The sequence below is a fragment of the Esox lucius genome, chromosome 8 (genome assembly GCF_011004845.1).
Source record: "Esox lucius isolate fEsoLuc1 chromosome 8, fEsoLuc1.pri, whole genome shotgun sequence".
NCBI lineage: Eukaryota > Metazoa > Chordata > Actinopteri > Esociformes > Esocidae > Esox > Esox lucius.
Genome location: NC_047576.1, coordinates 4012577 through 4028406, shown reverse-complemented (window position 1 = coordinate 4028406; position 15830 = coordinate 4012577). Strand labels below are relative to the sequence as shown.

Genomic DNA, 15830 nt, shown 5'->3' with positions numbered 1-15830 from the left:
CACAGTGTTCAGTTAAGATATTCTACTGTAGTAAAGAGCTCCAGTCATTATACCTGGGAACAAATGGCCCCATTGCTAATGACTGCAGCGCAGGTCATTGTGTCCAGGTAGTCCTGACTTCTGCTCTGTAATGACATTCAACCACAGCATCTAAATGAGCCGCGCATCCTCAGGTCTTCAACACAACCATATGGGATATAAGACAGCATAATCTGTTTCACCCTTCATGAAATAATGATTTATTTTGTACATATAACTCTAACAAATCTCTAAGATAACACTTACACGCTAACCCTAAAGGCCCGCGGTGTGAAGGAAACACGTAACTATGGCAACACAGTGTGAAGGAGACACGTAACTATGGCAACACAGTGTGAAGGAGACACGTAACTATAGTAACACAGTATGAAGGGGACACTGGTAAATACAGTAACACAGTATGAAGGTCGCACTAGCAGCCATGGTAACTCAGTATGACGGGGTTACTGGTAACCATGGTAATACAGCAAGAAGGGGAACTGGTAACCATAGTAACGCAATGTGTAAGGGACACTGGTAACTATAGCAACACAAAAAGAGGATACTGAAGCTCTCTGTAGGGGAGACAGCCAGCATCCTCCACGGGTTGTCTCTATCTGGGTACATACTGAAGAACAACTGGAGAGATAATACACACACACACATATAAACATTAGGACACAGAACATACTGAACTATTAATTGGAAAGACAGAATGTAAACATCCCAAAACAGTAAATAGTTTATTGGAAAGCTGTTATAGTTTGTCTAGACATCTTCAAGTGCCTGATATTGACATGTTGTTATACTCAATAAGACAGAATCCTCAGTCACAGCGTTGTCAACTTACAGACGTCAGGACAACGAGGATGAAGATACAAGCAATTTTGAAGACAGAGAGGCAGGATCTGTAAGAAAAAACAAAAAATTGTTAAATGTACAGATGGCATATTTTAGATAGTATTAAACACCACCCTTCAGAGTCCAGCTCTTCTCTAGGTTTCTTCCTACAGTAAGGTCCGGATATATTTGGACACTGACACAATCTTCAGAATTTTGGCTCTGTATGCCACCACAATGCATTTGAAATGAAACAACCAAGATCCTTTACTGAATTTGGCTGAATCTGAGCAGACAATATATCCCTATACACTTCGGAATTCATCCGGCTGCTTCTGTCTTTTGTCACATCATCAATAAACACTAGTGACCCATTGCCATTGGAAGCCATGCATGTCCATGCCATCACACTGTCTCCACCGTGTTTTACAGATGATGTGGTATGCTTCAGATCATGATTTCAAGTCTTCTCCACACTTTTTTCTTCCCATCATTCTGGTACAGGTTGATCTTAGTTTCATCTGTCCAAGTCTTGAAGTTTTCTCTTTATGTTAGACATGGAAAATGATATACCTACCTCCTGGAGATTGTTCTTCACATGGCTGGATGTTGTGAAGGGATATTTTTTTTACCATGGAAAGGAGCCAACGATCATCCACCACTGTTGTCTTCCATGGACGTCCAGGCCTTTTTGTGTTTGCAGAGCTCACCAGTGTGTTCTTTTTTTCTCAGAATGTACCAAACTGTTGATTTGGCCACTCCTAATGTTCCTGCTATCTCTCTGATGGATGTTTTTTTGCAGCCAACGTTTGGCACTTACATTGAGAGTTCCTTTGACTACATGTTGCCGGTTCATGTTGCCAGCTTCCAAACGCAAATGCCACACTTGGAATCAACTCCAGACCTTTTACCTGCTTAATTGATGAAAAAATAACTAAGGAATTACCCACACCTCTCCAACTATACAGCTTTTGAGTCAATTGTCCAATTACTTTTGGTCCCTTGAAAAAGAGGGGGCTACATATTAAAGAGTTGTAATTCCTAAACCCTTCCTCCAATTTGGATGTGAATACCCTCAGATTAAAGCTGAGAGTTTGCTCTTTAAGCCCATATTTATGCATTATTTAACTGTAACTTGAATATATTTTGGTAAACAGCCAAAATAACAAAACTTGTGTCAGTGTCTAATTATTTCCGGACTTAACTGTAGGTCCCGAACCTACTACCAAGGTTTTCCTAGCCAGCATACATTTTTTGTCCTTGGTTGCTTTTTGGGGTTTCAGGCTGCTTGCTTTTTGGGGTTTAAGGCTTTATAAAATATATTTGAAATAAACTGGATGTACATATTAGATTACATATATGGATAGTATATTAGATGGTCATACAGCCTATTCTGACACCCAAATTTTACAGTCCACTGACCCCTGGATTGAACAGTCTACTGACCCCTGGATGGAACAGTCCACTGACCCATGGATGGAACAGTCTACTGACCCCTGGATGAAACAGTCTACTGACCCGTGGATGGAACAGTCTACTGACCCCTGGATGGAACAGTCTACTGACCCCTGAATGGAACAGTCCACTGACCCCTGGATGGAACAGTCTTCTGACCCATGGATGGAACAGTCTTCTGACCCATGGATGGAACAGTCCACTGACCCCTGGATGAAACAGTCTACTGACCCCTGGATGGAACAGTCTACTGACCCCTGGATGGAACAGTCTACTGATCAATGGATGAAACAGTCTACTGACCCGTGGATGGAACAGTCTACTGACCCCTGGATGGAACAGTCTTCTGACCCCTGGATAGAACAGTCCACTGACCCCTGGATGGAACAGTCTACTGACCCCTGGATGGAACAGTCGACTGACCCCTAGATGGAACAGTCTACTGACCCCTGGATGGAACAGTCTACTGACCCGTGGATGGAACAGTCTACTGACCCCTGGATGGAACAGTCTACTGACCCCTGAATGGAACATTCCACTGACCCCTGGATGGAACAGTCTACTGACCCCTGGATAAAACAGTCCACTGACCCCTGGATGGAACAGTCTACTGACCCCTGAATGGAACAGTCCACTGACCCCTGGATGGAACAGTCTACTGACCCCTGGATGGAACAGTCTACTGACCCCTGGATGGAACAGTCCACTGACCCCTGGATGGAACAGTCCACTGACCCCTGGATGGAACAGTCCACTGACACCCCTAGGGTTAATTGGTTTACCTCATGCTGTTGGAGAGTTTGAAGTTGAGGTGTAGGTCCAGGCTGTCTTTCTCAGTAGAGGAGGATCGTGATAGGGACAGGCTAGTGACTTCGCTCCCCAGACGACACCTCCTCTCAAGCTCCAAACTGTTGTCCCATGTCTCTTCCCCTTCATAGAGGGTCATGTACGTTATACTGAAGAAGACAGGGAACACTAGAGATTATTACCTGGTTAAATAAAGGGTATCATAGAGTGGAATTTTAAGTGTTATAATAGTAGAGAGTCTCTAACTGTTTGTGTCCCGGGAATACTAGAGGTTATTAACATGTTATAATATTATGCCGTATTGACTGGTTATTATACTAAATGCTACTGCATCGGCTTTGGAGAATGTTCGTGGTGATCTGGAGAAGAAGGGTGTTGATGAACAGCGGTGATGTGTGGGAGGAGTATAGCTCCCAATAAAAGAAGCATCTCACAGCTCAGTGTCGAAGTAAAGAGATTCTTCAGAATTGTGTCCAGACATACTACCTCCTCCTGAATAACTCCTACACTGATACATCCGTCCAGAATGAAGGTCCCCCCTAAAGGCCGGAGTGCCTAGAGCACACAGGTGTGGTCGCCCAGCTAGGGAAGCAGAGGTGATCTTGTTATGCTGTGGTTAGACCTTGTAAATACCTAAGGCTCCATACCCCACAAACTTGTTGAAGAAGCTCTGGAGCAAAACTATGTCCCAAGTAAGAAGAGGTTTCTCATTCTGGACCACGACAACAGTTTCAGTTTTCACTTTTGGGTCTGCAACATTGGAAAGGCAAAGGCTTGAGAAGGGAATTGTCCTGTTTGCCCCTGGAAAGAACATGCTGATCCAGTCAGCTGAAGTTGAGTGGGGAGGCCTGCTGACCAAGTTTGGCATGTGACAACCTCCTACCAGAGGTTCAATGGACAACTTGACCGTGGACTCTGAGGGATTGGAGAAGCTTGCTTCAAGTCAGCCATGTCCAGATCACTAGATCCTGGGAAAGATGTTCGACTGAAGCCTAAGGAACACAGCATCTAATCAGCATCACAGTCAGTAGAGGAGAGCTGGTGAACCAGCATCACAGTCAGTAGTGGAGAGCTGGTGAACCAGCATCACAGTCAGTAGTGGAGAGCTGGTGAACCAGCATCACAGTCAGTAGAGGAGAGCTGGTGGTGGTTATGAACTGCTAACACAAGGGAATGCTATGCAATAGGTTATGAACTGTTTACATAAGGGAATGCTATGCTATAGGTTATGAACTGTTTACATAAGGGAATGCTATATGTTATTGACTGGTTATATATAAAGAATTCTAGCGGTTAGTAACAGTAATAATATTAGAGGTTATGGACTTTTTTTTACACACAACTGTGTTACATACTAGTATGGCAGACTGGAGATTTAAAAGGTCCCAGTTATCTGCACACTAGTAGTGCAAGCATGTAAAACAATGAAAACGGAAGTAAAAGAAAATCACCCGCGTCCTAAACTGCATGCAATGGCCTAAATAGCACACACTTCTTTTGATCAGAGCCCAAGGGGTGCCATTTGGAACACAGGAATTAGTTCAGAGTGTTCAGATGTGAGTCATCTTGTCAAATCTCTATGACTTATCGTGTAATCCCATTGGATATCGGGATGATTGTGTTTCATTGCAAAAGTAATAAAGACAGAAATCTGTGGCAGGCTGATCAAAATTATGTTGTAAAAACATCATACATTCAGCGCACTTTAATCATGTGGGTCAAAAGGGGATACAGAAGACAGAACAACTGGTTACGAAGCTGTAGTGTGTCAGGAATATTTCTACAGCCTTGAAAAAAACTGTAGCAAAATGAATAAATCAAATAATGATGTTGTGTGCAGGGGGAAAAACGGTGTGCAAATTTTCTCAACCCCTTTGTGTAATCTTGCAAGTCCAGAGTGAAATGTAAATGAGGATTTCTAAGTTGTAGATTTGACAGCTGTAGTGGCTGAGACTAGACCTTGAGCTGGAGCTATGGAAACATCCACTTTTATTTATATGGACACTGATTCACAAGACCTTTCATTCACATTCAGTCCACTTTCCAAGAAAGTGTATTTTCCCCTTCAGAGAGACATCTGAACATTGTATGTAGTTGCCATGATACAAGGGTTGGAGCAATCCTCCACAATTAACTTGGAGTGTCAAAAGGATGATTGTGCACTTGTATCATCTTGTAGTTGAAGAGAAAATAGGTCTTCTAGATGGAAAATAACATATCTGTATATATCCATTTGCTACTGACAAGTTACTGGTGCTGAATTATGCAGAGACACTTAGAAGCTTGTCAGTAGCTTTTTTTGTCTGTATTGCAGTCGACAGAATGATCACTGCTGCCAAACTAGAAGAAGTCACTTTCTGAGACCTAAAATGATCCAGGCAGTGTCATAACAGCACACCTGTCATCCTGGGAGAACCTGAGCAGAGGGGATCTCTCTGTGTGGCTGGAGTTAGCCGGGTTGTTCTTTCCCTTCAGGAAGTTGACCACATTGAAGCTGTGACTGGAAAACAAAGGGAAAAAACAGGGGAAAGAAAACACATTCGTTCGGGACCATCACTATCATGCAGTCCAGACCTGGGATATTTCTATCATCCACAACCCTGAACACAACCACTGTGGGTCAACTTTAACCATTTTTGTCATATGTACCCAGAAACATCTCCCCAGTTTATAGATATGGCTACCCAGAATTCCACAGCGCAATAATGTGACTTCCTGTGAATGTGACTTATTGTGACCAAATACAAACGGATATTCTATTTGTCATCAATACACATTTCACTTATTCATTCATACAATAATTCCACACCTGTGTGTCTGTCTGTCTTTCCGCCTGTTTCCTGTCTTTCTGTCAATATATACGTCTGTATGTTGGTCAGTCTGTCTTTCAGTCGGTCTACCAGTCTATCGGTCTGCCTGTCTGTTGGTCTGTTTATACATTGGTCAGTCTGGTATTTTGTCAGTCTATCGGTCTGCCTGTCTGTTGGTCTGTTTATACATTGGTCAGTCTGGTATTTTGTCAGTCTATCGGTCTGCCTGTCTGTTGGTCTGTTTATACATTGGTCAGTTTGGTATTTTGTCAGTCTATCGGTCTGCCTGTCTGTTGGTCTGTTTATACATTGGTCAGTCTGGTATTTTGTCAGTCTATCGGTCTGCCTGTCAGTCTGCAGCCCTGTCGTGATCCAACCCTGGATACCCCCCAGTCTGACCACAGGAATACCACAGACTCACTGACCAGTCGGCCGCCGGACTGATTGGCTTACTGACTGGCTGGCTGACTGGCTAAGTGGCAGACTGGCTCGGTGACTGGAAGTCACACATCGGGTGTTTGCCTCGGACAAACTGTTCATAGAAGTGAAGGGCTACAGTGGAGAATCTCAGAAGTCAATAGGAAACACCAGTGAGTCATGGACACCAAGTGTGTTCATCCATTAAATAGAAATTAGAAATCAAATGTATCCTGGCACCTTTCATCCTGTGCAGGTTTCTCACCATCCTGCTCCATGCATGAAATACATTCCATGGATTAATTCTATTAACGGCACAGGGACCACAGGATTCAGATTAGCCCCCCACTATTAACAACTCTCTCTCTCTCTCTCTCTCTCTCTCTCGTTAATTTTAAGGCCTTTATTGGCTTGTAAAATATTTATTTTGCCAAAGCAAGTAGAATATAACCAAGGTACGTACAAGAAATTTGAGCTGAGAAAATAATCTGAAATAAGTAAGTAAATGTTTTAGAAATCTCTTTGTCTCCCTCTGCTTTGATCTGGCCAGCTGTGAGAGAAAACACTGAAGGCTTCCCTTCTCTTCCCTGAGTCTCCCCTATGACCTGCTGCTCTGTAGGAATTTCTGATTTGACAGGATCAACAACTTCAACAGCATTTCGCGCATGTTGCACATGCTTAGAGCTAGTTATCCACTCAATACTTTTGTAAAAGGAACTGTCAAGTGAGGACGCTCTCAGAGTACAATAGTACAACCGCAGCCAAGCAACGTGCCAATTTTGTGTCAAAGTCACATATCAGACTGTACCACGTGTTGACATGACCGGGACAGACAGCAGCCCTGTATGAGTGGACGTTACGCTGTGTCTCGGTGCCAGCGTGCCCTGTATGAGTGGACGTTACGCTGTGTCTCGGTGCCAGCGTGCCCTGTATGAGTGGACGTTACGCTGTGTCTCGGTGCCAGCGTGCCCTGTATGAGTGGACGTTACGCTGTGTCTCGGTGCCAGCGTGCCCTGTATGAGTGGACGTTACGCTGTGTCTCGGTGCCAGCGTGCCCTGTATGAGTGGACGTTACGCTGTGTCTCGGTGCCAGCGTGCCCTGTATGAGTGGACGTTACGCTGTGTCTCGGTGCCAGCGTGCCCTGTATGAGTGGACGTTACGCTGTGTCTCGGTGCCAGCGTGCCCTGTATGAGTGGACGTTACGCTGTGTCTCGGTGCCAGCGTGCCCTGTATGAGTGGACGTTACGCTGTGTCTCGGTGCCAGCGTGCCCTGTATGAGTGGACGTTACGCTGTGTCTCGGTGCCAGCGTGCCCTGTATGAGTGGACGTTACGCTGTGTCTCGGTGCCAGCGTGCCCTGTTGGAGCTGCAAGGTGGAGCGTGATGTCACCAACAGATTTGTACCTTTGTCAGTACCCTTGTACAGTGCAGGTCTATAACAGGTTGTGCCTACCCACATTACAGTGCAGGTCTATAACAGGTTGTGCCTACCCACATTACAGTGCAGGTCTATAACAGGTTGTGCCTACCCACATTACAGTGCAGGTCTATAACAGGTTGTGCCTATCCACATTACAGTGCAGGTCTATAACAGGTTGTGCCTACCCACATTACAGTGCAGGTCTATAACAGGTTGTGCCTACCCACATTACAGTGCAGGTCTATAACAGGTTGTGCCTACCCACATTACAGTGCAGGTCTATAACAGGTTGTGCCTACCCACATTACAGTGCAGGTCTATAGCAGGTTGTGCCTACCCACATTACAGTGCAGGTCTATAACAGGTTGTGCCTACCCACATTACAGTGCAGGTCTATAACAGGTTGTGCCTACCCACATTACAGTGCAGGTCTACAGCAGGTTGTGCCTACCCACATTACAGTGCAGGTCTATAACAGGTTGTGCCTACCCACATTACAGTGCAGGTCTATAGCAGGTTGTGCCTACCCACATTACAGTGCAGGTCTATAACAGGTTGTGCCTACCCACATTACAGTGCAGGTCTATAACAGGTTGTGCCTACCCACATTACAGTGCAGGTCTATAGCAGGTTGTGCCTACCCACATTACAGTGCAGGTCTATAACAGGTTGTGCCTACCCACATTACAGTGCAGGTCTATAACAGGTTGTGCCTACCCACATTACAGTGCAGGTCTATAACAGGTTGTGCCTACCCACATTACAGTGCAGGTCTATAACAGGTTGTGCCTACCCACATTACAGTGCAGGTCTATAGCAGGTTGTGCCTACCCACATTACAGTGCAGGTCTATAGCAGGTTGTGCCTACCCACATTACAGTGCAGGTCTATAACAGGTTGTGCCTACCCACATTACAGTGCAGGTCTATAGCAGGTTGTGCCTACCCACATTACAGTGCAGGTCTATAGCAGGTTGTGCCTACCCACATTACAGTGCAGGTCTACAGCAGGTTGTGCCTACCCACATTACAGTGCAGGTCTATAACAGGTTGTGCCTACCCACATTACAGTGCAGGTCTATAACAGGTTGTGCCTACCCACATTACAGTGCAGGTCTACAGCAGGTTGTGCCTACCCACATTACAGTGCAGGTCTATAACAGGTTGTGCCTACCCACATTACAGTGCAGGTCTATAGCAGGTTGTGCCTACCCACATTACAGTGCAGGTCTATAACAGGTTGTGCCTACCCACATTACAGTGCAGGTCTATAACAGGTTGTGCCTACCCACATTACAGTGCAGGTCTATAGCAGGTTGTGCCTACCCACATTACAGTGCAGGTCTATAACAGGTTGTGCCTACCCACATTACAGTGCAGGTCTATAACAGGTTGTGCCTACCCACATTACAGTGCAGGTCTATAACAGGTTGTGCCTACCCACATTACAGTGCAGGTCTATAGCAGGTTGTTCCTACCCACATTACAGTGCAGGTCTATAGCAGGTTGTGCTTACCCACATTGCAGTGCAGGTCTATAGCAGGTTGTGCCTACCCACATTACAGTGCAGGTCTATAACAGGTTGTGCCTACCCACATTACAGTGCAGGTCTATAACAGGTTGTGCCTACCCACATTAGAGTGCAGGTCTATAACAGGTTGTGCCTACCCACATTACAGTGCAGGTCTATAACAGGTTGTGCCTACCCACATTACAGTGCAGGTCTATAACAGGTTGTGCCTACCCACATTACAGTGCAGGTCTACAGCAGGTTGTGCCTACCCACATTACAGTGCAGGTCTATAACAGGTTGTGCCTACCCACATTACAGTGCAGGTCTACAGCAGGTTGTGCCTACCCACATTACAGTGCAGGTCTATAACAGGTTGTGCCTACCCACATTACAGTGCAGGTCTATAACAGGTTGTGCCTACCCACATTACAGTGCAGGTCTATAACAGGTTGTGCCTACCCACATTACAGTGCAGGTCTATAACAGGTTGTGCCTACCCACATTACAGTGCAGGTCTACAGCAGGTTGTGCCTACCCACATTACAGTGCAGGTCTATAACAGGTTGTGCCTACCCACATTACAGTGCAGGTCTATAACAGGTTGTGCCTACCCACATTACAGTGCAGGTCTATAACAGGTTGTGCCTACCCACATTACAGTGCAGGCCTATAGCAGGTTGTGCCTACCCACATTACAGTGCAGGTCTATAACAGGTTGTGCCTACCCACATTACAGTGCAGGTCTATAACAGGTTGTGCCTACCCACATTACAGTGCAGGTCTATAACAGGTTGTGCCTACCCACATTACAGTGCAGGTCTATAACAGGTTGTACCTACCCACATAACAGTGCAGGTCTATAACAGGTTGTGCCTACCCACATTACAGTGCAGGTCTATAACAGGTTGTGCCTACCCACATTACAGTGCAGGTCTACAGCAGATTGTGCCTACCCACATTACAGTGCAGGTCTATAACAGGTTGTGCCTACCCACATTACAGTGCAGGTCTATAGCAGGTTGTGCCTACCCACATTACAGTCCAGGTCTACAGCAGATTGTGCCTACCCACATTACAGTGCAGGTCTATAACAGGTTGTGCCTATCCACATTACAGTGCAGGTCTATAACAGGTTGTGCCTACCCACATTACAGTGCAGGTCTATAACAGGTTGTGCCTACCCACATTACAGTGCAGGTCTATAACAGGTTGTGCCTACCCACATTACAGTGCAGGTCTATAACAGGTTGTGCCTACCCACATTACAGTCCAGGTCTACAGCAGATTGTGCCTACCCACATTACAGTGCAGGTCTATAACAGGTTGTGCCTACCCACATTACAGTGCAGGTCTATAGCAGGTTGTGCCTACCCACATTACAGTCCAGGTCTACAGCAGATTGTGCCTACCCACATTACAGTGCAGGTCTATAACAGGTTGTGCCTACCCACATTACAGTGCAGGTCTATAACAGGTTGTGCCTACCCACATTACAGTGCAGGTCTATAACAGGTTGTGCCTACCCACATTACAGTGCAGGTCTACAGCAGGTTGTGCCTACCCACATTACAGTGCAGGTCTATAACAGGTTGTGCCTACCCACATTACAGTGCAGGTCTACAGCAGGTTGTGCTTACCCACATTACAGTGCAGGTCTATAACAGGTTGTGCCTACCCACATTACAGTGCAGGTCTATAACAGGTTGTGCCTACCCACATTACAGTGCAGGTCTACAGCAGGTTGTGCCTACCCACATTACAGTGCAGGTCTATAACAGGTTGTGCCTACCCACATTACAGTGCAGGTCTATAACAGGTTGTGCCTATCCACATTACAGTGCAGGTCTATAGCAGGTTGTGACTACCCACATTACAGTGCAGGTCTATAGCAGGTTGTGCCTACCCACATTACAGTGCAGGTCTATAACAGGTTGTGCCTACCCACATTACAGTGCAGGTCTACAGCAGGTTGTGCTTACCCATCTTCAGCGTGAATTATGCAGTTCCCAGGGGGCCTTGCAGCAGACTGCTGTAGTTTCTGAGAATCTCTTCGTCCAGAGAACCCTTCCAGCAGGCGTAGACCTCCAAAGTTTCCGGCGACCTCACCGTAGCTCTGCCCCGCAGCTCCGTAGCTCCCGGCAACCGCCTCCGCCGCCCTCAGGCTGGCTCTGCCCTGGTGGCCTGGGGTGACTCCTGAGGACTTCAGGTCTAGTTCACTTTTATTCTCCAGATACATGCTGATGTTTGGACAGAACTGGGACTGGACAGAGAGTAACCATTGAAAAGAAAGTTAATGTTCACCAACCAACAGATGGCTACAGGCACATCTCTGACTAGATTAGTTAAGGTTAAGGTAGACTAAAAGGCATGACTGTATTTCTTTTCCGTCTTTAGCCCTTGGCTCCAGACACAAAGAGACCACAGTAAACAATCAATCAATCAATCAATTGTATTTATAAAGCACTTTTTACATCAGCAGATGTCACAAAGTACTTTTACAAAACACCCAGTCTGAAACACCAAGGAGCAAGCAACAACAATGTCAAAGCACAGTGGCTTGCAAAAATCCCATAAGAGGGGCAAAATATAGGAAGAAACCCAGAGAGGAATCAGGCTCATACGTGTGACCAGTCCTCTTCTGGATGTTCCCGGGTGAACATTTGAAGAGCACAAGTTGTAATAAAACAGAGAGGGAACAGTAAATTAAGAGGCTACAGTAAACAGAGGCTATATGAAATAGAAAGGCTATGGTAAACAGAATGGGTACAGAAAATAAAGAGGGTACAGTCAAAAGAGGCTGCAGTAAATAGAGGTTACACTAAACGGAGGCTACAGTAAACTCTGTGCACTAACTGTTCTTTCTGCCAGATAAAACATCCAACAACTGAAAAGCATTCTAAATGGCATCCTATTCCCTTTCAACACAGATATAGTGTGCTACTCGGTAGGCAACCCCTTTGCCCTTAGGAATGCCTCAACTTCTATTCTAAAACTCCTTCTAAGACTCCAGACGAAACGAAACTTCAAATGGACACTGCTGGAATGTGGCCAAATGAAGACAACCATTACAATAATTTTGTGACGTACAACTCAAAGCACACACAAAAAGCCTGCCGCGTCAACTAAGTACAAATGCCCTCTAAATGCCCAATTTTATGTTTTATTTTTCACTACACAATTCAATGCTAAGCATTCAACTCATCTTGGAATGTATAGTGGGGTCAGGTTTGTTTGGTTCTATTGTCCTTCCAGTGAATCTTGTTCAGTCTGATGTCTGATAGTCTGCCTTTGAGAGACTCATGCTGTCATAAGCTGATCCGTGTGGTCTTGCCGTTGGTCGGCCAATCATGTGATGACAACAGTATCTTTCAACACGCAGACTTACAGGTGCAGGGTTCCCCCAACTTGGAGTCATGACCCCAGCTGAGGTCCATTGATTTGAAAATCTGGGGTCAGGCTAAGAAGCTGGGATATAGAAGCCGAGGGTTAGGGAGCTCTAAGCTGTGATGCAGAGACTGTTGACCGCTATTTCAGCAACTCTTTCTCCATATGTCATGTAATAAGGTATAACTTGAGAAAAATGTCCCCCCAATAAAAATGTGGTAAAAATGCTCCTTGGTTTCTGCTTTTCCACCAAAAGAGATCAATCAATCAATCAAATGTATTTATAAAGCCCTTTTTCATCAGCAGTTGTTACAAAGTGCTTTTACAGAAACATCCAGCCTTAAACCCCAAGGAGCAAACAACAGTAGTGTTGAATTTCAGTGGCTAGGGAAACTCCCTAAGAAGGCCGAAGTTTAGGAAGAAACCTAGAGAGGACCCAGGCTCAGAGGGGTGACCAGTCCTCTTCTGGCTGTGCCGGATGAGATATTAAGAGTCCAATTGGAATAATTAATAAATTCATCTGGGCTAAATCCAGAGTCTATTTAAATTTAGACTAGGTCAGAAGCATGATCAGATGGACAAGGACAGGGACAACAACGGGCCCCCCAAACCAGGTACTCCGCAGGTGTGGACCAGGACCTCATGTCCTCCTCAAGTTTAAAACGGGAGGAGACTGTGAATATTCAGAAAATGCATTCTTCATATCAACAACAATTTATAGTGGAGAAGGAGAACTTAGTGGGGAAGGAGAACTGACTCAATCCCCCAGCACAATTGTATAGCAGCATAAGACCTTGGAACTGAGACGGGGGGGTCTGGCAAAACTGTGGCCCTACCCGGGGGAGGCCCCGGACAGGGCCCAACAGGCAGGAAATCAATCCACCCACATTGCCAGGCATCAACCAAAGGGACGCCCACCAACCACAACCACCCATATTGTTTTACAATATTACTTACTGTCATAGCTCCAATATAAAAGGTAAACTGTCTCTTTTTTTTTTACATGCTGTTGGGTCACGAGCAACATTTAGGATCTGTCATTCCAGGGTTTCTGGGATTAAAGGACGCAGGGGTCGGAGCGTTGCACAGCCTTTCCCAAAAAGCATGAGAGTATTAGAAAGTGTTGCCATCCATTCTCTGCCAGCCTCCTGCCTCCCTCTGTTCCAATGGGCTCTGGCCCTTTTAAATGCATTACTTTGACCTTGGGGCGAGGTGCAATTTGGGATTCACGCCTGCCTGCATTTCCACACACACACACACACACACACAATAAAAAGGCTTTATTATTTTACCCATGCAGATCATTACCGTTTGACTTCCAACTAATGAGTTTTTGTATTCCTGTGAGGAGGACAAAGGTCCTGTTTCTTGTATGTGGTGCGTGGCTCGTCATGGCGCGTCATTAGGCTTGTGTTGTGGGCACATGGATGTCACACCACCAGGAGCTTTGACACCAGAGGTCATGTAGCATGTAGCCTCTGGGATCTTATAGGATAGAATTTGAATGCCAACAGTGCACACACACACACACACACACACACAGGGAGTCCCACATGACATCCTATTCTCTCCGTAGTTCACTTATGAAAGGAGTTCCTCTAAACGAGTCAGCCCTGAGGCTCTGCTGGTAACATTGGGAGCAGGTCTCTGGGTTTAATGTGTCTCATGTCAATGCACGAATACCCTGCGATAGGTGTTTGTCTGGTGATGTTCTTTGTAAACTGGCCCTTGTGTCTGTGGTTTGCCTATACTGGCCCTTGTGTCTGTGGTTAGCCCATACTGGCCCTTGTGTCTGTGGTTAGCCTATACTGGCCCTTGTGTCTGTGGTTAGCCCATACTGGCCCTTGTGTCTGTGGTTAGCCTAAACTGTCCCATTTTGTCCGTGGTCAAGTCAGGGTGAAGAACTATTTAATCCTCTGTAATGGAGGACAGTTCTCCCTCACTGGATAAATCCACGGTGGAGAAATTAAATACAGCAAACTGTCTTGCTATGATATTAGAATTAAATTTAATACAACATTTAAAGCAGTGGTACACATAGGAAATTAATCAGGCATACAGGCTTGAATTACTCACTGTTTCTCAGTGAATGGCACTTTAATTTCTATTGTAAGAGGGAAATAAAAGAGGTTGTTGCCCGGCTGAGTACTACAGAAGGGGCACAGTTTTACTGGAGACTAATTCCTTAAGTCGTTAACACACCACAACACAATGGACACATTGATGAGTGTGTTCATTGACCTGACTAAATCAACTTTTTGTTAAAGAATTTTAATTACAACAATATTTGTTTCCTATCCTGTATTTATAGCCACTATGCTACAGATAATTAATGAATTCTACTTTTATGTTTATATTTACTTTAACCAGCAATTACACAATCGTGTGCAATACAAGGAAACATTAAATCTCATCCAAACTGGTGAATAACTCACACCTACAACCCAACTTGCATCAGAAATGTGAAACAAAACAAAAAAGTGTTGTTTTTAAATGAACTTACCTTTAATTAGCGAGGTAATTACGATATTAATGGTGGTGATGATGATGTTCGGGAGGACGAAGGTGATGGGAAAACCCAGACACCGTTTGTCCCCGTTAATGACACCGTGTGTGTTGTCTGAATGTGTGGGATGAGTCAGTCCAGCCCTGCAACCTGTCACCTGGGGAGGGTGGAGTTGGAGGTGGAGGTGCTATCTCTGCTATTCCAGGAGAAAGGGAGAAGTAGACGGCTCCTCTGAAGGCAGCAGGATCTAGATGACTGACAGAGAACTGGCCCCTCCCTGTGTTTGTCTACCTCCATCCCTTCCTGCATTCATAGCTCCTTCGTAACTCCCCCTCTTCACTCCTCCTCTCATTCTTAACTCCCCCTTTCTCTTCCCCTCCGTCCTCTCCCGTAGTCTTCCCCTACTCAGCCCTTCCCGTTAGATTAATGTCAATTCCCAGTTTTCATTTGAGGGTAAGACATAATACTTACACCATATGCAAATGACCAAAACTATTTTTACATACTGTGGTCCTCATAATTATTTTTAGTAAATGCATTTTTTATGTATGTGTGAGAAATGTGTCATTGGTGCTTGATTCCCAAATCCATTTGTATATTTAAAATAGATAGTTAGTTGAACGTTTGTTGACAAGCAATACCTTGCTAATTTGCTAATGTT

The 15830-nt window shown here is 45.1% G+C and overlaps 1 protein-coding gene across 1 annotated transcript in view; it reads right to left on the bottom strand.

Annotated features, from left to right (window-relative positions):
- The window catches only part of oca2 (oculocutaneous albinism II), an 85871-nt gene extending 70528 nt beyond the window's left edge, over nucleotides 1-15343 (bottom strand). Inside the window, exons 1-6 of the mRNA XM_034293648.1 lie at nucleotides 15167-15343; nucleotides 11259-11539; nucleotides 5519-5620; nucleotides 3096-3269; nucleotides 869-926; nucleotides 585-657 (exon numbers count right to left, since the gene is read on the bottom strand). Of these exons, the coding sequence (XP_034149539.1) occupies nucleotides 585-657; nucleotides 869-926; nucleotides 3096-3269; nucleotides 5519-5620; nucleotides 11259-11515 (664 nt within the window). The 5' untranslated portion in view covers nucleotides 11516-11539; nucleotides 15167-15343. The remainder of the gene's footprint in view (nucleotides 1-584; nucleotides 658-868; nucleotides 927-3095; nucleotides 3270-5518; nucleotides 5621-11258; nucleotides 11540-15166) is intronic.
- Between the last annotated feature and the right edge of the window lie 487 nt (nucleotides 15344-15830).